The 25,054-nt window shown below is 56.9% G+C and overlaps 1 protein-coding gene across 3 annotated transcripts in view; it reads right to left on the reverse strand.

The window, feature by feature from the left end:
• The window catches only part of SCUBE1 (signal peptide, CUB domain and EGF like domain containing 1), a 129,107-nt gene that overhangs the window by 24,497 nt on the left and 79,556 nt on the right, over positions 1 to 25,054 (reverse strand). For all 3 annotated transcript variants that reach the window (XM_074326508.1, XM_019715035.2, XM_019715037.2), the window contains 4 exons: positions 16,094 to 16,210; positions 9,539 to 9,661; positions 6,997 to 7,113; positions 5,322 to 5,444 (listed from right to left, as the gene is read on the reverse strand). In XM_074326508.1, coding sequence (XP_074182609.1) covers positions 5,322 to 5,444; positions 6,997 to 7,113; positions 9,539 to 9,661; positions 16,094 to 16,210 — 480 coding nt within the window. The remainder of the gene's footprint in view (positions 1 to 5,321; positions 5,445 to 6,996; positions 7,114 to 9,538; positions 9,662 to 16,093; positions 16,211 to 25,054) is intronic.

Below are 25,054 nucleotides of genomic sequence, written 5' to 3' on the forward strand. Positions count from 1 at the left end.
AACTCACTCTAAAGCTACAGTAATTAAGACAGTCGGGTAAGGGAATAAGAACAGACAAATAGATAAACGAAATAGAATTGAGTGTTCAGACAGAAATAAACCCACACATTTATGGCCAACTGATTTCAAGAGGATGCCAAGATAATTCAATGGGGAGTAAGAATTGTCTTTTCAACAAATGATTCTGTGACAACATGAAAAGGAATGAAGTTGGACCCCTATCTTTACCACATATAAAAATTAACTTAAGATGGATCAAAGACTTAAATGTAAGAGCTAAAACTATAAAACTTTTAGAAAAAAAAACAGGTGCAAATTACAGGGAACTTGGATGAGGGACTGGTTTCTGGGAAATGACACCAAAGTTATCACCAAAGAAAAAAATAAATTGGACTTTGTGAAAATTAACCACTTTTCTGCTTCAAATGACACCATCAAGAAAATGAAAAGAATTCACAGAAGGGAAGAAAAATCTGTGCAAATCCTCTAGATTTTCAAGGGACTGTATCTAGCATGTATTACAATGTCTTACAACTGCAGAATAAAGACAAATAACCCAATTAATGATGGGCAAAGGATCCGCATAGACATTTCTCCAAAGAAGATATACAATGGACAATAAGCACGTGGAAAGACGCTCAGCATCATTAACCATCAGGGAAATGCAAATTAGAACCACAATGAGATGCCACTTCACACCAAGATGGTTATAATCAAAAAGTCAGATAACAACAGGTGTGGCGAGGACATGGAGAAATTGGAACCCTCAGCCATTGCTGGTAGGAATGTAAAATGGTGCAGCCATTTTGGAACACAGTCTGGCAGCTCCTCAAAAGTTAAACACAGTTACCATATGACCCAGCAATTCCTCCCCTAGATACATACCCAAGAAAATGGAAAACATATGTTCACAAAGATACTTGTAAAGAATGTTCACAGCAGCATTACTCACAATAGCCAAAAAAGTGGAAACAACCCACATGTGTATCAACTGACGATGGATAAACATGTGAAACAATCATACAACAGAGTATTATTCGGCAGTGACAAAGAACAAAGCACTGACATGTGCTCCGACATAGGTGGACCTTGAAATCATTACGCTAAATGAGACAAGCCAGTCACCAAAGGCCACATGTTGTGTGAGTCCACTTACATGAAATGTCCAGAATTGGCAAATCCATAGAGACAGGAAGTAGATTCTGATTGCCTGGGGCTGGGAGGCTTGAGGGAAAGTGAGGAATGACTGCTATGGGCTGGGGTTTCTTTTTGGAGTGATGGAAACGCTCTAGAATTGGTTGTGGTTACACAACTCTGTGATTACACTGAAAAAGATCGAGTCAGACACTTTAAATGGGTGAATGCATGGCATGTGAATTGCATCTCAATAAAGCGGAGAAGAAAAAACAACAACAAAAAAAATGAAGAGAGACAATACCAGACTGGAGATGCAAGAACTACCCAAGCTGGAATCAAGCCCTAAGGGACTCAAATTGGCTCTAGGAGCCGAACTTGTGGCCCTTTCTAGGGCATGTGGAATCGCTAAAGAACAGGGTGAATTTGTACCCTGAGAGCTGCGGCATTTAACTTTGGAATGCTGGAAAACACAGGCTGACTGCCCACCACAGAGACACAGAAACCCGTGGTCGGAGAGACGGCAGTCAGAGGAAATGTTTCCTGGATCGTCGTGCTGAACAGGCTGCTGGGAGTAAAGTTCTCAGCAGAGAGAGACAGATCCATGGAGAGGCCCAAGGATTCCATCACAGACCCGCCATGTTTGGCTTCCCAGTCTGGAAAGGAGCAAGGAAGCAATCCAGTTGTAAGATCCATGAGAATGAGGTTTGGCAAAGCCGGACCAGACCACCCCACGTTGCTAATATCTCCCCTAAGACAACTCATCCCAGTAGGGACGCATTGATTGTGATATCACACAACGCTGGTAAGAAACTTTTCCAGGGTAGCAGAGGAAAAGACCAGTTCATGACTCGTCTGTAACTATTAAAATCCTGGGGAAAGTGTAAAGATGGGACACAGACTAGAAACCTAGGGACACTTTGAGTATCTCCAAATGGATTTCATGGGTTATACGTATGTATGAGTAATTGTATGTTTATTTTCTGGATGAACTGAAGCAGTCTCTTGTACTTCAACGCTTGAAAAAAATAGTGTTAAAAAAGTAATAGGACTCATAGGGGCTAAAATATTATTAGATTTTGTGTTCCTGACTTGGGACATTCCAACCTACTTATTTAGTAACATGCAGACACATTTTACTGGGGGAGTTATTCATAGATTACTCAGACATTTTACTGTCTGTATTACCTGTAATCTTTTGGAATAATGGAAATGAATTTTTCAGAACTGAAAAGTCATCAGTTTGAGGTCATAAACAGGTTTTCCCGAGAACCTCCAGAAGCAGACAGATCACAGAAAGTGTTATCCACAAGCCTCGAAACAGGAAGATGACCACATGAAAAGATAGCTTTTGCCCAAGACCCCTGGAATAAATTCTCCTACATGTTTGCAACCAGTGCTTTCCACAATCCCCTCTACTCTTTCTTCTTTTGGTCATGTTTTCCCACCTTATGCATTTAAGGTGACACAGTTCTGATTTATCCTATCACGTCCCCCCCACAAATAATAACTCCCCTAGACCTAGGCTTGACTGGGGAGAACCACCGTCCTGGTTCTTTATGTCGGTTCTCCCAAGCTATTGCTAGGGAAGAATGGTATAAAGGGTGTTACATTAACCTTATTGATTATGATACTCTCTGTAGATAAGACATAAAAAGTAAGGGAAATACCCTGGCACTGGGAGAGGCGGGTTCAGCCATCCTGCAAAGGATCTGACTGTTTATACAACGACACCCACAGACAACATAGCTACAGCTCCACTGAGGTCAACGCCACCTCTTACACGCAAATCAGCCTCACCAATGGCAGCCCAGAACCACAGCTAACTGTTCCATGGGGCTATTAGACGGTTCCTAGTGAATGACTCCCCATTATCGTCAGCGAATGATGCCTTCTTGTGAAGCATCTGAAGGAATAACAGCCTCTGAGGACATAAATACTGCCCTGGAAAGCAGCTGCAGGGGCTATTGGTCCCATCCACAGGAACTGGACAGCTCCAGGTGGTCATCAGAAACGTGGCCGTCACTCTGGGTGCCAGAGTAAGTAACACAGCCTGTGGCACGGTGTGGGGGGCACGACAAACTAGCCTGACCTCCTGGCGCAAGTCGTCACGGGCAATATGACCTTGGGCTTTCTTTTGGCCAAACAGGGGAGAGTCTGTGCCACTGCCAGGACTTCATTTTGAACCTGGATTCACAGCAGGAACGATCTACATGGGGGCCAAGAGAGGAAGCAACGTGAATGCTGAAGGGAGATGTAGGGAGTTGGTTGTCTGGGTCAGCCCTGGGAACCCTTCGATCCTGGTTCTAGAGGCCGTTCCAGTGCCTTCTAACAAAACCTTCAGTTATTCTTGTTTGGTTCATCATTCCGTGTCTACTGTCCAGAACATTAACTGCTTTTATGCAGTCATGGTCCCAGCAGAGGACTTAGAGACCGAAACGGGATTAAATTGCACAGCCAGTGACATGACAATCAGACCTCTTCCGATCAATGACTCTTCGTGGGCGGTTGGTGGCAGTGGTGAGGATCAGTACAAGTGCTGGTGGCCTCTCCTGCAGCTCTGACTGAGGGAGGGATGGCCAAAGGGGGGACCTAACAAAAGCCACAGCTCCCCACATCCTACAGAAAGCCTGCTGGTCCGACAGCTCTGCTAACAGGTAAATACTAGACCTACGTGACTCTAACGAATCAGTGGACGCTTCTCTGAAAGCCCATCTATTGTGACAGTCCCAGGCCTGGCAAGTCAGCCAACCGGTGGCAGATCGGCTCAGCGATCAGGCCTCTAAGGCTGGTGTCACCCACTTGTCCTTAGTGCCCAGCACGGGCCATGCTCCAAAGACTGACATCACCGAATCCCTCCTGTAACCAGCACAACCCAAACAGGCTCTTCCACAAGCTCTGCACAGGACAGGGGTTTGCTTTGCTCAACAAGACTTGGCCTGCACAGCAGAGAGGTTCTCATTTAAGTAAGCAAGGCACTCAGTGTTTTATTTCAGGCATTAAATGACGGCGTCCATTCCACGATGCTTTCAACCATTCATTCAACAAATGTCTACGACTGCCAGGCTCTGTTGTAGGTGCTGGGGATACAGCAGTGAACAAGACAGGTCCAAAACCCTGCTCAACTACGGAGAACGTACAGTCTAGTGACAAACCCAACGGAGTACGTAAAATAGCTATCATGTCTGGTGGTTCGAAGTGCAATGGGAGGAAGGAAAAGCGGGAAAGAAAAGGGAGCAGGAGGGAACGCAGAGGTAGGTGGGCTGTGGCTCTGGGTTTGTGTTCAGGGGAGGCCTCACAAAGCAGACCCCCACGGTGAATGAGCAGCCCCCGGGGCCACACGCACTGCTGTGTTGAGTTGGGGGGACCACACCCACGAGGTCAGTGAGTCTGGCATGGGCGAGTGGGGGTGAGGGTGGAAGGTGACCAGACCAGGGTATAGCAGCCTTTTGGTCATTCAGAGAACTCTGGCTCTGCTTCTGTGCGGGCTCTGAGCAGAGAAGACACGTTCAGACGTTAGAGCATGGCGGGGCAAGCACCAGGGAGCCATGTCAGGGACGTAGCCCCAGCACCCGGAACAGGCCCGGCACACACTGCGTAGTCAGTATGTGCTTGTGGAACCAGTGAGTGTGGGAGACTGTCCAGAACTCAGCCTACAGGTGCCCAAGTCCCCAGCGCACATCCGCAGAGGGTACAGGACCCCAGTGTGCTCTGGGAGGCCCCCCCACCCCCGCCTGACACTGTGGGGCCGACAGCCTGGGCAGGTGGTGGGTTTGTAAAGGCCCAGGTGTCCCTCCCCCCAGGCTCTGCTGCTGCTGCGCCCAGTGTAACTCCCGCCACCCCAGCTTCCTTGGCAGGATAAGGGAGGATGGGGGGGGGGGAGCGCAGGCCTCCACATTCCATGCCCTCTAAGCTTCCAGCTCCTCTGGGGCCTACAGCCCGGCGCACACACTGACCCCCAGATCTCCACCTCTGCGTCCCCCTCCCCCACAGGTCTACCTCTGCTCCTCCAGCTGACACCCAGCATGCTGTCCCATCTGTGCTCCCTCTTCTGTTAGCCATATGCCAGCAGCAGACAGACCTGCCCAGTAGCCCCGAGGCCCAGAGGCAGCCATGGGTCCTGCCTCCCTCACCCCACCTGGAGAAGTCACTGCCCCTCCCAGCGATGGCCACCCCTGGACACTCACCCACGCAGTCCTTCCGGTTCCAGTGGAGCCGCCTCCCTGGGGGACAGATGCACTCGTAGCTGCCCTTGGTGTTGATGCAGCCCTGGTCGCAGCTCCCGTTGTTCATGCTGCACTCGTCCACATCTGGAAGCACAGGCGGGAGTGAGGGCAGGAGGGGGCTGGACCCCCAGCCCAGGCCACACGCTCGGGGCTGGCAGGGCAGCGCCCACCCGGGACAGGAGGGCTGAGAATCCCCTGACGCTCGCCTGATGCTGTCATTGCATACAGGTGCACAGCTGCACACATCACACACCGGCATGCACACACGTGTGTGCACACACAAGGCCCCCACAGACACCAGCACACATCCCTCCTGCCCAGGCTGGGGGGCAGGGCAGAGAAATGGCACAAAATTAAAGTTCCCATCAGGTCATGTGGGGCAGGGGTGATGTACTTCATCTCACTGGGGGACTCTGGGCAAGCCCCTTCCCAGCCGGTTTCCCTTCCTGTACAATAGGCACCAGGCTGAAAGAAGTCACTTCTAAGGCCCTCCCCCCTTTCACCACCAAAGACTAAAAGCTGGAGATGGGGAGAAAGGGCTGCATCTCATTCACGCTGGGGGCTCCTGGGCCGCCTGCATCCAGGGAGCAGCAGGCCCAGGGAAGCCGGTGCTCAGGTTTTGGGGAGTCCTTCCAGGAGAACCTGCAGCCCACCTCAGGGGTGCCCAGCACCAGCTGTGTCTCATCACTTCACTGCCTGACCCTGTTGGACCATCACAGCCACACAGCAGGCAGAGGGTGGCTACCCCACGTCACAGGAAAGGAAGAGACACCCAGGACCACGCAGCCATTCTTGGCAACCCCACCTTCCCCGCCAATACATCTTCACGTCCCATTGCCTGTGGCGTCTACATACATCTAGAACCTCGCCTTTCTCTGCATCGCTCCCCACCCTGCCCGAGCTCCCGCAGCTCCCATGCCTGGGGCCATCTCCCCACTGGTGCCTGGGTTCCGCTCTCTGAAACATGTAACAGGCAGAGCAATCTCATTACATGAACTTGGCCGTGTCACACCCCTGATTAAAGCCTCCAGTGGCTCCTCATCTCACTGGGAATAAAACCCCAAGTCGCCTCAGGGGCTCCCGGAGCCCTGTGCCCTCACTGTCTGCACCTCCCACCATGTTCACGGGGCTCCAGCCTCACAGGCTGCCTCGTGTGCCCTCTGCACTCCCTCTGCCTCAGGCCTTTGCACTCGGAAATGCTCGCCCTCCTCGTGACCCTAACACTCCTCCTTTAGGACCCCCCATTGTCTCCTACCCTGCCCTTCTTTGTCCTCACCCTCTTCCAATGGAATGAACTGTCCTTGGGATTCTCTACGTAGGGGCTACCCCCCTTTCTGACTGTGGCCCCCTGTAACTGCTGTTTCCAGGCCTATGCCCGCAACCTGGCAGAGGCCTGGCACCTGGTGGATATTTGCTGCCCCGCCCCGCTTCCCCCCCTCCTCGCTCCCTCCTCCCCCCTGTCCTCCTGCCTTGCCCTTGGCGAAGCCCCTCGGGCATCAGGCCCCAGCCTTGCTTAGGTCTCTCCCAGGCCGGTCAGGGTCGGGGTCGGGGTCGGGGTGTGGGGTGCAGTGTAGGTGGCCATGCGGCCAGGCGCGTGCCTCAGGGGGAAGGTGGCCCTGGCGGGCGGGCTGCAGACCTCCGCAGTGGGTTGTCCCATAGAGTGTGTAGCCGCGGTGACACAGGCACTGGAAGCTGCCCGGGGAGTTGATGCAGATGTGATCACAGGTCCGCTCGAAGGAGCACTCGTCGATGTCTGTGGCCACAGGGAGACAAAGTTTGGGGAGGAGCTTCAGGGTGTGGTGCAAGGGCTCGCCTGTCACTCAGTCACACGACATACATCTGTGCACAGGCAGCCCCTGGGCCCCACTGCCTGTCGCGGCCCCCTTTTCCATTTTGTTGCCATTAACCCCACCTTTCTGGGTTAGAAGCCATCTCACGTGATTTTCTGGAGGCGGGCAGGGTAGGAATATTTTGAATAGACAGGGTTATTATCAATCTCCATCATTTTAGTATCTCACATTCCACTGTAATTAGGGTTGGTTTTTAACCCACACCTGCAGGAAATTGCCTGGGGCTTGCCTGGGGAAGCAGCTGAATTGTGACATGAAACCAGGCTTCTTGGATACTGATCAAAGTATATTTTCTCATCACCCCAAGATGTCTCTTGAGAAAATGAGGGAAATGGCACAAATAGAAAGGGGGGAGGGGGAGAGATATGCTACCCATAATGGATAACAAGGGAGCCTTGACAGTGTGTGACATTTTATTCTGAGCTTCCTGGCAGCTAGGGAAACAAGGGAAACGGGGGCATAGAGTGCTTGTTACCAGAAAGGGGGAAATAAACCATGTGCTCACAGGAGCTAAGTCTGTCCTGGCCGTACATCAGGAACACGGCTTCCACGGGACAGTTGCTGGGAGGCTCCTGCCTCTCCACGGGCACCGTAGCTGTAGCTGGAGTTCATTCTCTGACTATATTAGCTCATGTGACCACACACATATTCATAATACATGCGTGTTTGTAATCACACTAGCACAAGGAAGGAATTACACTGTGGGTTCTCGGGGGTTGTGATCCCTCCTGGAAGGTGTGGCACCTGGGCTGGACCTTGAGGGATGGGGCCTGCTTGGGATGAAGGAATGAGAGGGAAGTGCACTACAGGCAAAGGCTGGAAGGTGCAACATGGGGCGCCCAGGGGATTGTGTGGAGCTCAGGGGGCTAGGGCAGTCTGGGGTCCCCATGCCAAGGACTATGAGTGCCAAGCAAAGGAGCTTAGACCCCTCTCTACTGGAGCTGGGGATCCCAGAGCGGTGCTGGAGCAGGGTCGGGGCATGGCCAGAGCCCGAGGGCCTCAGAGGTAAGCCTGGAAAACGAGGGAGAAGACGTGGCCAGAGCCCAGAGACACATCACTGCCTCCTCCTGGGCAGCCGCCGCCTTTCTCACAGGGCAGCTGGGGACACAAAGTCAAGGGCCCTCCACAGAATGCAGCAAGGCAGACGGGAAACTAAAGTCACAGTGTAGAGGGGTGTTGACTGGGGCCTGGACAGATGCCGTGCTCCCAGCGGACCCTCTGCCCCGAGAGGAAGACAGTAGCCCAGGTCACATAATGAGCCCCAGGACGGGCTGACCCTGGACCCTCCCTTACCAGCCTCCTGCTCTCTCCTTCCTCTGAGGAGCACGTCCCTCGCCCCTCAGGGCCTCCAGCTGCCCCAGGGCCAGCCTCCAAGCCGTCTTAACAGGCAGAAGCTGCAAGTCCCATGGACAGACTTGGCCACGTACAGCCTGCAACTGCTGGGATCCCGTGGAAATGAACCGACGAGACCACGACAGAGTAATCAGTGATGGGACTGGCCCTTCCCCACACACTCGCCCCCAAAGCTGGCCCCACAGGGCACCCCTGTCTCCTGCATGGCTCATCCAGACCCACACGGCTTACCGTGGTCCCCAAACTCCCTCAGCCCAGCGGTGCCCCTTCCTTGGTGCACTGACCTCCCTGACCCCTCCTGGGAAATGGCTATTCATCATTCAAGGGTTTCACCAATATCCCCTCCCCAGGAAGCCTTCCCTAACTTCTCTCTCCACTGCCCATCCTCTGGGCTCTCACTGCATCTTGGATGTCTGCTGGACTTGTCCTAGGCTCTGGTTTTTGGCTTCTGCGCAGACCTCTCTACCCATCACTCCAGCTCAGCAGGCGCCCTGGAACCCTAAGGAGGGACTGTTGGAGAGTGCCTGCAATGTGTTATGTCTTCCACCAGGTGGCAGTATCCCACCTCGGAAACCACTGGAGGAGGCTTGGGGGCACCAACAAGGGGAGAGGAGGGAAAGGGAGGGGAGGGGAGGGCAGAGGAGGGGAGGGGAGAGACAGAGCTGATGAGCTCTGCCACTGACTGACTCGCTATGCCACCTGGGACACGTGCTGAGTCCTCCCTGGGCCTCGGTTTCCCATCCATAAAAGGGACAGATTGGACAAGATGGCTTCTGAGGGCACCTAGAGTCATATAGGGCAGCGAAGCCAGGAGTACGTGCTAAGACCCAAAAACTACCTGTTTTGTCAGGCCCAGCCTGTCAGGCCCAACCCCACGCTCACCTCCTCTCCCAGGAGCCTGGGAGGGGAAGGGATCCAATGAGGATGGGGACGTCCCCAGGCCCGATGGCTGCCTGGGGCACAGAGCAGGCTCACCTTGGCACGTCCGCTCGTCGGTCAGCAGCTTGTAGCCCTTCCGGCAGCCGCACTCGAAGCTGCCCACAGTGTTGCGGCAGAAGTGGTCGCAGCCTCCGTTGTTGACCAGGCACTCGTTGATGTCTGTGGAGCCAAGAGGGAGGGGCCAGGAAAATGGGCTCGGGCCACAAGGTGGGGGACAACGGCCCAGACCTCCCTTCCCTGCTTGGCCTGCTGCCCACTGCCCAGGGCTGACCTCAGGTCCCTGAAACTGACCACGCAGGTGGGGGGCTCACAGCGGTGGGGGTCAGGAGGATGGGTTCCATCACTTCCCCCTGGGACTTGGCAAGCCTGGCATTCATGGCACAGAAGGCAGAGGAAGTGATATCTGCTGCGTCTTGAAAGGCCACAGGGACAAGGATGTCTACTCCGTCCTTTCATCCGCATATTCAGGGCAGCAGCCTGGAGGGCAGCGAGGCCGGGGCTAGCAGGCTGCCTCCTGATGGCTGTGACCTTGGACAAGCTGCTGGACTCCCAGAGCCTTGGCTCCAGGTCTGTCAGACAAGGATCAGAAGTGCATCTACTTGGAAGAACACCACGAGGCATAAACGAAACAACATCCATAAGGTACTGGTGCTTAGTCAGGGCTCAATGAACTCTTCCTCAAAAGTAGGTTTATGGCCCATTTTACTGATGGAGAGACTGAGGCTTAGAAAGGTGGAGTAAAGTTCTACCTGGTTGAAGACGCTACAGCTGGGAGAGGGAGGAGGGGTGTTCAGTCTAGTTTTTCCTGCTACCCTATTCCAACTCGCGCCTGTTGGTTTGAGCCAATTCTTTACTCAGTATTTAAAGAATTATGGCTGTACTGTGAAGGTCACCTGGCCTGACCCATGCCATAAATGTCCTCCTCCCGAGCGTCCCATACCTGCAGTGACGGCAGCTTTCTCCCGCACAGCGCGGCCTGTCGGCTGATGCCTCCTGAACTTCTCCCTGACCCGTGTGAGTCCCCCCACCCCCCTTTGCCATGCTCATCTGGGCTTTGCTCTTGGCTCAGGCCAGCCCGGCAGACTGTCCTTAGAGACTCTGTCCCTGAGGTGCCTCTTCCTACTCCCAAGTTCCCCTTGGGCCCACAGCCCCCGGCCTCCCACCCCGGTCACCTCCTCCAGACGTGACCTAGCACTAGTGACAGAAGCGAGAGATGACTTCCAGGATGGGGTTCGCACCCTGCCTTGGAGGCGGTGAAAAGGAAGTGATGGAAGAGGCCCTCCCAGCAGGGAGAACAGCAGTCCTTTCCGTTCTAAGAAAGGACCACTGCACGTTGGCCTCTGGCCACATCACAGCACATCTGCCCGCTCAGATTCCAGCGCCCGCTGAGCCTGCCCTGAGCGTGACGGTCTGGATGCCCCTGTCCTGTGCAAGTGGCCACCTCCCTTGGATCAAGGTCAGGCTGCCCCCATTTTACTGAGCTCCCCCAGAGAAGACGGGGTCCTATCCCAGCGACTCCAGTCTCTGGCAGAGCCTCTCAGATGCTACCCTCGCTTCTTTTTCCTCAAACCAAACAGGCTGGACATGACACCTGTTCAAAGTCCTAAAGCAGAGTTCCCCAACAACAAAACAATAGCCCGCTCGGTGGTCAAGTTCATTGGGAGAAGGGGTGGTTTAAAGAGAGCGAGGCTGAGACCCAACGCAGGCAATTCCTGAGCCCCTGGGAGTGGACAGCTCAGCGAGCCTCGCAGGGGCCGACCCTGGAAGCCTCGCGGGACTGCGCTCTGGGAAACACAGGGCATGCGGTGGGCGAGCCCTGCATCTCTTGCTCTTGGCTGGCCTCCCCCCACCCCAGGCACTTCCACCCCAAAGACCCATTCTGTCTGCATATTCAGGAGATTTTGGTACCAGGAGGGTGGGAAGGGAGGGCAACCTGAGGTGCTCCCCACTAAGGGAGGCAGTGGGGTGCGTGCGCTTCAGCAGCCCTGGCTCCGAGCCCTGGCTCTGCCACCATGGGCCGGGGGACTTCCCCGCTCTGAACACATGCGGGGCTCTATGTGTGCACACTGAAATGATCACGGAGAGCAATGACTTCACAGCACTGGGAGGTCCGCATACATCCCCAAGCCCACGTTTTGGGGACAGAGCTGTCTAAGGGTGAGCCCAGGCTGGAATAAGCAGTGGGGCCCTGGTAGTCACTTCACTTACTGGGTACCATCTCGTGCTGATGCAGGGCAAGCATTTCTGGCAAGGTCTTGTGTGATCCGCACAACAACTGGGGGCCCGATATCCCCCTTTACAGAGGGGATCATAGCGACACACAAGCCAGATGTGAGCCCAGCTCCTGCTGTCTCCCAGGGGCCTTCTCCAATGAGCCACACTGGCCCTGCAGCCTCCAGGGGAAGCAGACGTGAAGTCCAGTGAGGACCTGTCCAGGGAGAGTCCGGGCACCTCCATCGTCCCCTCCCCTGGGGCTTATAGGAAGACGGGAATTTCAGGCTAGAAGCCTCTGGCAGGAGAATGGAGCCTGGGCTCAGCTCTGCCTCCGCCAGCTGTGTAATCCTGGGCAGGGAAAGGCACCTCTCTGAGCCCAGGCTCCCCATCTGTGAACCCGGCTTTAACAGGCACCTCTCATAGCATCATTGGTGAGCCTGAATGCACCTGGGGTTTGCCTCCTCAGGAATGCCACAGGCCTTCTGGAACCCCCAATCCCATCCCTTCCCCATATGGGCCTGTCAGCTAAGGGGCTGTCATAGCAACCAGACAGGAAGCAGGAGGCATGTGTGCTGGAGGCCTAGCCTGGTGTAGAGGGCTGTCTGCGGGTCAGACAGGGGGAAGTATCCCCCAGCTTGAGCCCAGGATATAGTGAGGGGGCGCTGGGCTCACACAGCCCCTCGACCTTCATTCGGATGGGGTGCATCCCGGGGGTGCAGCTCCTCTTTCCACTTCCTGCCCCTCTAAGACTCCCTTCCTTCTCCACTGTGCTCGCACCTACCCCTCACTAGGTGGCCAGAAGTCCCCTATCTGGTCACAAGACTTCTGTGGCCTCCCATTGGCCCTGGGTAAATGTCCAGCCCCTTCTGCAGAGGCTCGCGGCCCTTCCCTCTGTGGCCTGGGCCTGGGAGCCGTGCTTCCTCTTTCTGCATGCTGGGCTCCTGCCTTGGCAGCCCAGACTCTGGCAGCCCCACTGGGTGCAGCCTCCACTCCAGCCTGCCCCCTGGAACAACTGCCCCTCTGGAAGCCTTCCGTGACATTCTCTCCAGAGTTAGCTGCTCTCCTTGTCACTGGACCTGCCCTCAGGGTGACGAGAGGGGCCTCGAGGACAGAGATGAGGATATCCAGCTCCGGTGTGGAGCCCCAGGGCCCAGCATGAGGCCTGCCCAGGAGTGTCACTGAATGAACAGATGCATGCGTTTGGGTGGCTGAGAGAAGGGTGGGGTCTTGGGCCATCATGTGGATCATTCAAATGTATCTGTCAATATTTCAGCATCAATGTGTGTGGGTGGGGAGGGGGACACAGCCTGGCAACCCGGGGCATGTGCGTGAGGGCTTTGGTGGGAGTGGAGTAGAGGGACGTCCTGGGGGAGTGGGCTGGCCACACCCTAGTGGGGAGCGCAGGCTGCTTGCTGGGCTAGGCTGGCCTGGCAGAAGGCAGGTGAGGGAGAAGAGGAAACAGGAGGTGGGTGGGGTTCTCCCAGACTGTTCTGGAAGGTGTTGGGAGGAGTGGCTGGTGTGCCTGAGGAAATCCAGGCTCCAGCTCCGGGAGTCGAGGCCCCAGCCCTCCCTCCTCTCGGAAGGGCCAATTAGCAAGGTGCCTGCCAGTGTCAAGTAGGTACAGCACCAAACAGGGAGCCTTGAGACTGGACCCTTGCAACATCCACACTCTTGAAACAAAGCGAGGGCTTGGGGCAAATCCTCCAGACCACACCCCCCGGCCCCCATGTTTTAGGCAGAACACCCCCACTTTCCCACGCCTGCCTCCACCTGCCATGTGATCACTGCCAGCCCAGGGTTTCCGGCTCCGGGTTTTCTGAGACCTCTGCTACCTCTACCCTCCAGCCATCGGTCTTGCTTGACAGTGAGTTTTTGGCTTTCAGAAACACTGACCCTTTGAAATCACTCCTTTGATCTCCTCCTCTGGGCCCTTGCTCAGACCAGAGCGGGCACGCTGACTGAGGAGCTGGAACCCCAGGGCCAGGGCCTCCAGTTTGCTGGGAACCACCAGCGGGGCTTGCCCCTGCCAACCCCCACCCCCTGACCTGCACCTCTCCAACCAGACCGCGGGGGATTCAGGCAGTGAGCCTGAAGCTCTCAGACAGCAAACCCCGGGGTCTGGAGGTTGAGGTTTGGTTTCCAGAGTTCCCTGATCGGAAGATGCTATGAGGTTCATATAATGCCATGCTAGACTGGTCCGCGATCCTCAAATTCTAATATTTATTACACTATCCAGAACACTCCTGTCCACCTCCACTGCCACCGCTTGGCCCAAGCCACTGTTTGTCTCAAGCCTGGGTGACGGCAGCAGCTGCCTCATGGCTCTTCCTGACCCTGCACAGAGAGCCCCCATCTAAGCAGTGGCCAGGGATCGTCTCAAAATAAAAACCTGGGCCTGCGCTGCCCCCACCCGGTCGCTTCTGGGGCCTCACCAAGGCTCAAAGAATGAAAGGTCAGCCCCTGCCCTGGCTCATAGGCCCTGTGCTACCTGGCCCAGCTTCCCTGGACCCGGGCACACTGGCTGCCTCTGGGCCCTTGAACCCTGGGCCTCTGCACAGCAGTCACTTGCTGCGGGAAGTGCTGCCCTGATTGACGCCTCTCCCTCCGCCCTCTCTGTCTCCTCAAGCCCAGGCCAGGCCTGGGCCCCTCTCTCCTGCCATGTGGTTCTTCTCCATCCGACACCAACACGTTTATCTTGGTGATTTTAAAAAATGAAAATCTGTCTTCTGCACTTGGTGGGGAATGTTTCATTCACTTGTCTCCCCAGCACCTGCACACAGGAGCCCAGAAACACCCGTCTGGAACATGAGTGAAGGAGAGGAGTCCCTGACTCCAGGGGAGAGGGGGTGAAGCTTGGCCAAAGGTAAAGGGCTGACTGTTTCAAGAGGAACCACAGGAAAGATGGGGAGCTTGGGGCTGTGTGGACAGCGCCCTTAGCACCTCCCCCAGACATTGAAGGGGTGATGTGGAGATGGATGCCCCCTAGGTGACCAAGGGATTGGCTGGGGCAGCCACCTCTCAGGTGCTCTGGGGCCACATGACAGCTGAGACCACTTTCCGGCCCAGACAGGTAAGCCTGGCCTCACCTCAGGAATTAAGCCATGCCCACTCCTCTGGTCCTGGGTCATTGCTGAGCCTTGGAGGGGGACAGAGTGGTCTGATTCTACCCTCTTCTGTCCCAGCTCCAAGGGCAAGGGGCCAGGCCTGCTGTGACACTGTTGGGCTGTGAGGACGGCCGGTGGGGGGGGGAACCGCTGGCTGTCCTCTTGGCATCAAATCCACATGGCGCGGCCTCAGATACCACCTGCCTGCCCACCAGCCCGCCAGGAATGTACCTTGGCGCTGAATGGGCTGAGCGGCAGCTACAGAAAGGCTTTATTTTCAAATAAACCGGCGGAAGAACTGTTATTTCTGTCAACAGTCACTAGGTCCTTCCCAGCACAGTGGCAGGAAGGAGGTCACACACTGTGACCTCCTTATTTTTACAGGCTTAAAAAAAGCCCACCGCAGACTATTTAAATCGCCCGAAGCCTCCACTGTGAATATTTTCACTCACAGGACTTTGGAAGCTCCAGTGCTTCTCCGTTTCCATGCTGCCTCCAGCCCTGCCTCGTTTTCTGGCAAGGTGGGAGGAAGAAGGTGGCCAAGTTAGCCAGGCCTCGAAGGGCCAGGCTCTGGGGCGGCGCTGAGCGGCCACACCTCACTCCTTGAGGGGGCTTTGGTGTGTGGGCCTGCCTCCCTGCCTGGGCTGGCCCCCCCACGCTGCAGGGCTGGCCCCTTCAGTCTCCAAAGCTCAGCCCGCTCTCGCTTCCCAGCCCCTTCCCAGGGCAAGGATTCTCAGACCCTCCAGGTCCTCGTCTTCCAACTGTACACAGACGTCCTTCTGCTTCCTCCGTCTTTCAGCTGAGGTCCCCCCACAACGTCACTCCTCCAGTGACAAGGACACACAGTGTCCTTAGTTTGCTAACAGTGACCACTAGACAATCCCACCGCTGTGTGAACAGACCTGCACTTCCCAAGCCACCCTGTACCATGCTGTCACAACTAAGATGGGGGTGAGGAAACACGCCACGCCGCACCCCTTTGGGAAGCCACGTGGATCGCCGAGGCACCTGTCACCCCACATGCAGCCAAATTCTTTGATACGAGAACCCTGTGTTCTTGCCCAGGAACCTACAGGTAGCTCCCTGGTACCCTGTGCGGCAGCGCGCTGTGAACCCTCCCTCTTCTCGGCCTCTCCCACAGAAATGGAGGTGACTGTTGAGTTTCCTGGCCCTGCAGTCACACGTGGTCCCACGCCCCCCACCATGCAGCCCCTGCTCTGCAGTGGGCCCGGCAAGTGGAGGAAGGCACATGACCGAGTGGCTCCGTGCTGACCTTTGCACGTCTTCCCGTCAGCCTGCAGCGTGAATCCAACCGGGCAGCTGCATCGCACGCCGGTGGCCGTGTCTTTGCACGTACGGTCACAGCCTCCATTATTTACTGCACACGTCTCTGGGGAGAGAAAGAAACAGATCTGCTCAGTCTCCTCAAACAGAAGACACCTCCTCACCCCATCCATGGGGGGGATCTCCTGAGAGGAGACCTGAGTTCAAATTCTGGCTGATACCCTCTAGCTGCGGGGTTTCTTTGAGCCCCACGCTACCATCTGTAAAATGGGAGCATGACACCATTCCTGCGGGGTTGCTGCTGAGCCTCATGATGCTGATGGGCGGGAGAAGTGCTTGCAAACTGCAGAGGGCTGTGCTTGTGTAACGGTCACTGCCAACAGGGGGCCAGTGCTGAGATCGGCCTGGCTGCTATCTCACTGCCCAGGCCAGAATCCTAAACCCTCGCCCTACCCGGACCAGATTGGTGTGCCCTGGGCTCCCAAACTGTCAGCATGGAATGGCCGTGGCCCTGGCCATGGAGTCACAGGGGGAGGTTCTCAGAGCCCACACACCATCCATCACTCCATGCGGCTCTCGGCCCAACATCTGTTCTCACTGAGTGATACGCCAAAGTCGTCTGGTTTTTGTCCACTTGAAGCTTGTCTGGGGCTTTTTTTTTTTCTCTTTTGCAAATTCAAAGGGGCTGGAGTGGCTGGGGCATAACTAAGGTCACTGAACCTGTCGTGTGGTGAGAGTGATCCTCCCCAGGCCCACAGAAGGGGCTGGCAGAGCCGGGTCACCAGGGCTCAGGTGGCCCGCACACGGCGGGGCCCAGCTCCTGGACCTCTGAGCCTTTCAATCTGGGTTTCTTGGAGCATCTGGTGTGCTTTGATCTTGTGGGAACTGTGCCTGCATGGGCTTCCGTCTTCTCCTGGCTGTTAGGAAGCGTGGAGCCAATGGGCCCCTCAGATCTCCTGCCTGCCTCCCTTAGCCTACCCTGGGAGCCTGGCCCTGTGGGCCTTTTCCCCAAGTTCCCGTTTATTCTGTCGTCCATCTGTGCTGATTCCAGTGAGCTGCCTTCAGGTCTCTGGGAGGAGTTTGTAGGAGTAATGACTATATGAATACATACCCCCAGTTACCAACAGTCTCTGCTGCTATGTAGACCAAATTCAGAGTCTTGTGAAGGGTGGGTAGAGCAGGGAGAGGAGGAAATCGCTCTTTCCCTTCTATGTGTGCGTGAGTGTGCGTCTATGACTCATGGGGTGGCTGTGGTGGGTGTTGTAATGATCTCAGGGCTGCCTGTCACAGAGGGCCGCCCAGCCCTCTTTTCGAGGCTAATGTCTTCACCATGACAGGAGTGGCTGTAACTGCTACTGAAAGGGAGTCTCCTTGCTCCTGGCCATTTCTGGCCTGTCTTCCAGTGTGTCTCCACAAACCCTAGCCCTCCAGCGGGGTGTGGGCAGCTTCTGTGAGCCTCCCTGCCCTGTGTGTGCTGGCCCAGGGGCTGGAGGCCTCCTGCCTGCTCATGTTTCAAGGTCTAGCTCAAGGACCATCTCCCCAGATGCAGAAAGAAAGCAACTGTCTTTCCCTGCACTCGTGCAGGTTGGCCTCTGCGTTAGCGCGGGCCGAGCTCTGACTGGCACATGGCCTGTTCATGCCTTCCCATCTCCCCACGGGACCATCTATAGGGGCAGTGGCGCTGGGCAAGCCAAGGTGTGAATCCTGGCTCAGTCATTCACTGAGTGACTCAGGTAGGTTGCCCCTTGGGGCTGAACCTCAGCATCACACCTGGCAGATGAGGATGACAAGCCTTCTCATCCAGGGCAGAGGTGATCAAACAAACTCCCCACTTACTGGCGCCTGGCCTGGGTTCTGACCTCTAGTAGTTGCTTAACAAATGCTAGTTTCCTCTCCCGGGGTTACAACCAAAGAGGGAAATTCCACCTCCCAGTCCCAAATCAAAGAGCCAACGGACACCACCCGTGAGTGCCTTTTCAGCCTTTCATGTGGCAGAGCCCTTCTGGGAAGGGGGCAGAGCACCTGCCTGCTCTAAGGTGCAGGTCCTTAGGCTCAGGTCCTGGGAGAGGTAGGGGAACTTTCTGGGGGCAGAGGCGCAGCAGGGTCTGAGCGCTTGGGCTGGGGCACGGCTGGGTGGCCTTCCCCAGGGACAGCAGGATGACCACAAGGCCTCTCCCTGGTGGTGCAGGTGGGGCGCAGCATGGACCCTGGGGCTGTGGTCCTGAGACACGGACCTGACCAGACAGGCTCCAAGGGTCTCGTAGGCCCTTCCCATTTCTGGAGTCCCACAGGCGACTCCAGAGCAGGGCCTCAGGGACCTGCTGGCAACCTGCCCACTAGACAGATGGAGGCCGAGAGGGGGCTGAGGTCAAGTCTCAATGGCTACCCACCCTCTTTCCTGCATTGTGCTCACTTTAGTCTCCTGCGTTGCCCTAGACAATAGCTATTGCCTAAACTTCAGGTTTTGAGAAAGGGGGAGCTCCCCTTGGGGGGAGCCTGTGGGCTGCTCTTGGGTACTGACTGCCCCCCCCGCCAACTCCTTGTCTGGCAGGTTATCTGCACCAGGCCCACCTCAGCCTTCCAGGCCTCGTCCCCCACACTCACAGCAGCTCTGTGGAATGGCTTCTGTGCCCTCTACCTCTCTGGTGAGGAATGGGTGCAGTGCTTGGAATCTGCCCAGGGCTGTGTGGCCAGTAAGTGGCAGAGCTGGGGGCCCCGGCTGGGCTAACTGCAGCCCACCTGCCAGCCTCAGAGCCCCTTCTCCAGCCAGCCCCAGCCCCAGGGCCCTGTGCAGCCAAGCACGCACCATCTCCCCTGCCCCCCAAGGCTCCTCTTCCAGGCTCCCTGCCCTCATCCACCTGCCCTCTGCCCCCAGGCCACATCCTCAGATGTGCCCTCCCCCACCTCACCTGGGGCCCAGGGCTGGTCTTGCTACCTTTTTGACATCTGATTCCGGCCCCTGCTTTTACTGCTGCCCTCCTAGGCCCGGTCACCAGTGTCCTCCTATGGGACGTTCATGGCCTCCCCGTGGTCCTTCCTCCTGCAGACCATGGCCTCACTCTCGCGAGCCAGTGGGTTCAGGCTGGTGCAGTAGTGCTAAGAGCCAACATTCAGAGAGGGCCTTCTCTGCCAGGCCCTGTGCTGGGGGAGGGGAGCGGAGTAAGCAGCCAGCAATCAGCGGGTTCCCAATGTCGCTCCCTGGTGGGGGGCCTCCAGCAGGCTACTGCATCTGCCTGGGCCCCCAGTCCCCCTACAGCACAGGGTTGGTAGTTTCTGCCATGCCCACCTTAGCTGTATTGCTCTGAGGCTAACAAATGGACACTGTACTGACACAGGGAAAGGGTGACGGTGAAGTTTCCCCGGGCTTTTGGGCTAAAGAGGGAGGTCGACTGAGGTCCACAGTTACAGGACAGGCTGATGTGGGTGGGACCAAGGCCTGTCCATGGCAGTTTCCAGGTAGAGGCTACTGGGTGCTGCTAAGGCGCTCCTTGCCTTGCATGGCGGTGAGCCTGGGTCACCGCCCGGCCCCCATCTCTGAGTGCCGTGAAGAGCCAGCCTCACCTCTGTTCCCCAGGACTAGAGGCCACCCAGGCCTGGTATTAGTGCCCTGCTGTCTGATTCAGAAAGCAGGCGCTCTGTCCTCTCCCATGACAACAGGGTCACACCAAATACAAGCAGCAAATGTGAGCTGGGGCTGCAGCGGTGGCATTTCTGGCCCCGAGAGAGGCTAGAGGAGAGGGCTCATCCCAGCTCCCACCCCGTCCCAGGGCCAGAAAGGGCTAAGGGTACATGTGGTTCTGGAAGCCTATCCGTGAAGCCACAGCCAGCCAGAAGCACAGTGGGAATGGAGGCTCGAGTCCAACGGCCAGCCCTTTGGGGCTGTGAAGGGGGCGAGGGCAAAACCACAGCCCAGCCCAGAGCGCTGTCCAGCGATTGAAGGACTTCGTCCTGGGGCTTCCCTGTGGGTCCTCCAGGCTCTCCCTGAAGCCGCCGCGCCTTGAGAGCTACCGGTTCTTTCTAAAGGCTCCCCTGTCCACCTGGAGCCACCAGGGGAACAAACCTCCCAGGGCACAGTCCCTTACAGTTGACAAAGCACCTTCTCATCCATTAAACTCCAGGAGCCTCACAGCAGCCCCAGTAGGGGGGCTCCTCTCATAGGCAGAGAAACTGAGGTTCAGAGATGTTGAGTAACTTGTCCAGGCAGGATCTACTACGTAATTTGTGGGACCCGGTGTGAAATAAAAATGAAAGGCACTTGCCCAAAACTTAAGAATTTCAAGATAGGCAGCAGACGGTGGGCCCTTCTAAGGGCAGAGCCTGGGCGAGTGCCTGGGTCACATACCTGTGAAGCCAGCCCTGTGTCCCGGGTCACACAGGCGTTGGGAGGAGCTGGTATTTGAAACCAAGACTCTGAGGCTTCAGGGTGATGGGTGAGCCAGAGTAGGCCAGCAAGCTGGGCCCTCGACAGGGATCCTCGAGGGTGGCTCAGGGTGGGGGCCCGAGGAGGTGAGATGTGCGCCCATGGGGCCCGGTCCCCTTACCCACAGGGCTGGGCTAGAGGGTGGGAGGCCAGGCATGGGCTAGGGGGTCTAAGATGGGAAGGGGCCCAGGAGCAAACCCTGTTGCAGCAGGCGGGAAAACCCCAGACACGTTAAAAGGCTGGCCTTTGGTCTTTTCCTGAGGGACCCCTGCTTTGGGCCAGATCCTGGACAGCTGCTAGGCAGGGGAGGCAGGCCATTCAACTGGACCTGCCGTGCAGCCCGGACAGAGGGGCCAGGAGGACAGCAGGATGCCCTGCATTGACACTGCCTGCTTGTCCCGCCCTAGATCTGGGGGAGGTCCAGCAAGGCCCGTGAAGGACAGTGGAGTGGACAGACCATCAGCTGTGGGCCCTATGAACCTGGGCCGGTCCCTTCACTTCTCAGAGTCTGAGGTTCCTGATGTGCGATGCGGAGAAGATGGTATTTACCACATTTTTCTCGCAAGGCCCAGACAAAATGTGGACACGGCAGCACTCTGTAAAGTGTCATAACTGACATGCTCACCCGCGGTGCCGTTTCTTAGAAGCCATGCACGTGGAGTCTTAGCACTCGCAGCCAGTTCTGACCCCGTCAACACCTAGCCCCTGAGCTCCTGCTCTGTGTTGGGCTTGTGCCCCACACACACCCCCTGGTCTCACCGAGGCCACAGCCTATCGGGCAGCAGGGGGTTTACTCTTCTGTCTAAGCAACAGTTTGGGAAGGACTCATTGGTGTTGGGGGGGCCGCAAGAGAGGCGCTAGAGAAGAAACGGACCTGAGCCAGGCCTCTGGGTGAAGGGTTGCTCGGGGAGACAGAACAGGGCCCGGGCCACGCCTTTCTCTCAGGAGTTTGGACCCAGCTCTTGCCCCTCGGCCCATCACACCCAAGCAGGGGCTCCATGGTTCCACAGGATGGCTCCCTCGGCTCCGCCTCACGAGTCCCTCATGACTCGGGAGCACCCTTCCAGAGCTCTCTCAGGCCTTGGGCTTCCGTTTGTGTGGTGGTCTCCCCTACCGACCACTCGTTGTCTAGGCAGAGCCATGTCAGGAGGACCCCAGCACCCTGGCACAACAAAGGGACCCGATTTCTGCTGAATGGCAGGTAAAAGAACAAGACTCTGGCAGCCCCGTGAGGAACAGATGGAGCGAGTGGCCAAGCCCCTGCACTGTGTCAGGCCTGGTGGGGAGGGTGCCTGAGACGACCCCCACTGCACAGGGACCCGTGAATGTGCAGCCACAGCCAGACTCACGGGCACTGGAAGGCGAGGGGAAGCCGAGGTGAGCTGGACTGAAGGGTGAGTGGGCTTCACCCGGCTAGGAGGCTGAGGAGAATGCCAGCAAACAGCACTGTACCTGAGTGGGGCCAAGGTGGGGCGCACACCTCAGGACCTGGTCGTGGGTCCAGGGGCCCCAGTGCCACACTTAGCTCCCAGCGTGCTGTGGGGCTCTGGGCAAAGGACCCTCCCTACTCTGGGCCACGGCTTTCCTGCCTGTGGAGTGTTTGGGAATCACTGGGGCTTATCCACAGTGCAGGTGTCTGGCCCCACCCCAGGGGCTCTGATCCAGTGGGCCAGGTGTGGGCCCAGTGACCCAGAGACCCGGCCAGCCCAGACACCTGTCCTGCAGGTTTCATCTTGGTGGCGGGTGCAGCCCAATCAATCAGGGCAGGCCCACCTACCCTTCTGCCACCAGGATCAACTGAAGCCAGCTGTGAAGTGGGACGAACCACTAGCTCTCCGGGCCCAGCTCTGACTATCTGACTTCCAATCCTGTCTCTCAGATGATTCCTGAGTCTTCCACGGCTCCCGTCACTTTGGGACAAAAGCCACGTTCCCTGGCGAGAGGCCCTTACACAGTGGCCCTGCTCTTCCCCACCGACCTCTGTTGGGGTCGCCCTGTCAGCAGGCCTGTGTCCCTCACTGTGCCCCACAATCACGTTGGGCTTCGTCATGAGGTCCCTTTGGCAAGTGAGGAGAGTTTGGCTGAGACAGGAGAAGCGGCTTCCCCAGCCACTGAGCAGGGAATGGAGCGGGGCTCATCCCGTTCGTCCACGGCGTGCCGGCATCCTGCTCCTAACCACACTGCCTCTCCACCTCTGCCTGGACCCCCTGCTCCACCTCGGCCCTGAGAGCTGTCTGGAGGGAGCTGGGTCCTGGGGGACGTGCTGGCGGCTGATAGGATGGTGACAGTGGGTGTGAGGGAGGGGGTCACTGAAGCTGGTGGCAGGGCAGTTGTAAAGGACAGGACTGCAGCCCTGACAAGGGAGGGGGCACCCAAGCTGGGGTCTGAGGGGGAAGTGGGAAAGGAGGCCCGGGAAAGCCCCACTTGGCGCCCAGCACTGCTCTCTGAGGCAACAGACCCATGGGCCCATGATCCCCAGGGACCCACGCCAGCCTGGAGGCAGCAAGCTGTGTCGTGGACTCTTCCTTTTCAGCACACAGCTGGCGACCGAGGCCCCTTGGGCCTTGACTGACCTTGGCCCAGTGGTGTGGAGAACAAGACTGTAGACCACACCACCCTGTGACCTTCCTCTGCCCGGGAACTCGTCCCTGCTCAGGGCAGTGTGATGCGAGGTAAGTTTCTGCCATGGAATTATCTTTCAGAGGCACCAGGTAGGTTCACAGCGTCAGGGGTAATGCCCTCTCCTGGGCCTGCCTGGTGGCTGGGGGTCTTCACACTGGTGCTTGAGAGCAGAACCCTCCTGGACCTGGGTCTGCACTAAAGGGGGTGTGGGCCGAGGGCAAAGAGGCAACCAAGCAGGAGAGAGAAGAACAGACCTCAGGGAGGTTTCTTCCTTGGTTTGAGGGATCTCAAATGGCTCATTCATCCAAAAGGGCAACTGAGATTTTATATTAAAGCAGGTGGCAGGAGCAGGACACAGAAGTGAGCCCTTACCCTGGCCTCTGACTCTTGCCTTTAGTCTCCAAGTGGAGGAGAGCTGGGCATGCAAAGGGGCTCGCACACAGCCTCTCGTCTGTCCGAGGCAAGCCTCAGGAGGAAGAGGGTGGACCATTATGCCGTGTTTACAAAAGACGGCTCGGGAGGCTCGTAAGGAGAAGCAGCGCGAGGAAGGTCAGCTTCCTGAGCCTCGGTTTTCTCATCTGGAACAGCGAATGGCACCCTCACAGTGCTGGGGCATCGGAATGTGACCGTGCACCTGCCATGTGCTGTACACACGGCTAGGCCACACATCAAGCATCCCACCCACACTGCTTCAGAGTAGAGACTACAGCCCCCTTTTTGCAAGAGAAAACCGAGGCTCAGAGATGTGAGGTGACTCTGGTGTGGTGATGGACTAACGGAACCCAGGTCTGCTCCGAAGCCTGGGTCGGGACAACAAACCGGAAGGGCAGTCACTGTTCACAAAACATCATGAGTCCCTGCTGTAGGAACAAACCCACAGTTCCTAAAACACAGATACGCCTGGCTAAGCAACCTGACACCACCCCGACTTCCTCCTTTCCTTGGACCAGGAAATCTCGCCGCAAGCAACCCTGAGCTCTGGCCACTTCTCGGTCAACAGCCAGCTGCTGGCACCTGGTCTGCAGCCACCGCCTGGCCTGCCCTGCTTGGAGCCAGCTGGAGAAAAGCGCTGAGGAGTCAGGGTGGGCTTGCAAGGAGTGGGCCCTCACTTCCAAGGAGGGAGGGGCAAAGGGAACCAGTAGGCAGATGACCAGGTGTTTGATCGGTTTCATCCGTTTCTACACACTGGGGCTCCTCCAAAGATCGCAGCTGGACATAGGATTGTACTGGTTAAAAAAAAATAAAGATGCCCGGGCTCTTTGGGGTGCCTTCTATTTGTGGCTACAGTGGACAATCAGTATTACCACCCGGGGGCCCTCCTGAGTAAGGCAGGGCAGGGGGGCTAGCAAAAGCATCAGGAAGTGGACATGGGACAGGGATGATTAGGAGGCAGGGGCTTTCAGATCACATCCCAAAGGGCTTTGGGGTCACCTTGGACCAAATCCTGAGGGACCAAGGAACCTAGGAAAGGGTTAAGGCAGGACAGGGAGGGGGCTGGAGGCAGGGAAGGCTGGGGCAGGGAAGGCTGGGGAATAGTCTCTTAGATGAGGGTTGAGGCCCAGAAGGAGCTTGTCAGGGTCACATGTGCCCAGCCCCCAGTGGGATGGGGTGATTGTGAGGAGCAGAGGGGCAGGGCCACCTTCTGTTTGTGGGGCTCACCTCCCCACTCCGTTACTGAGTGGGGGAGCTGCTGTGGCACAGGGGAGCTTTCTGCTTCAGTGCAGAGCAGGGGCTGGCTGGTGCAGGCTAGGGGACCTGCGTCCCAGTAAGGCTGGGGAGGGCCCTGCCACAAACCAGGTGGCATTTTATACAAAGCCTGAGAACTGGGCAAAGCACAGAATCACCTCTCGATGCTTCTACAGGTGTCACTGTCCCAGTGGGGCCTTGTCACAGACCCCAGAGCCTGGA

This window comes from Rhinolophus sinicus, linkage group LG02, assembly GCF_036562045.2.
Source record: "Rhinolophus sinicus isolate RSC01 linkage group LG02, ASM3656204v1, whole genome shotgun sequence".
Lineage (NCBI taxonomy): Eukaryota > Metazoa > Chordata > Mammalia > Chiroptera > Rhinolophidae > Rhinolophus > Rhinolophus sinicus.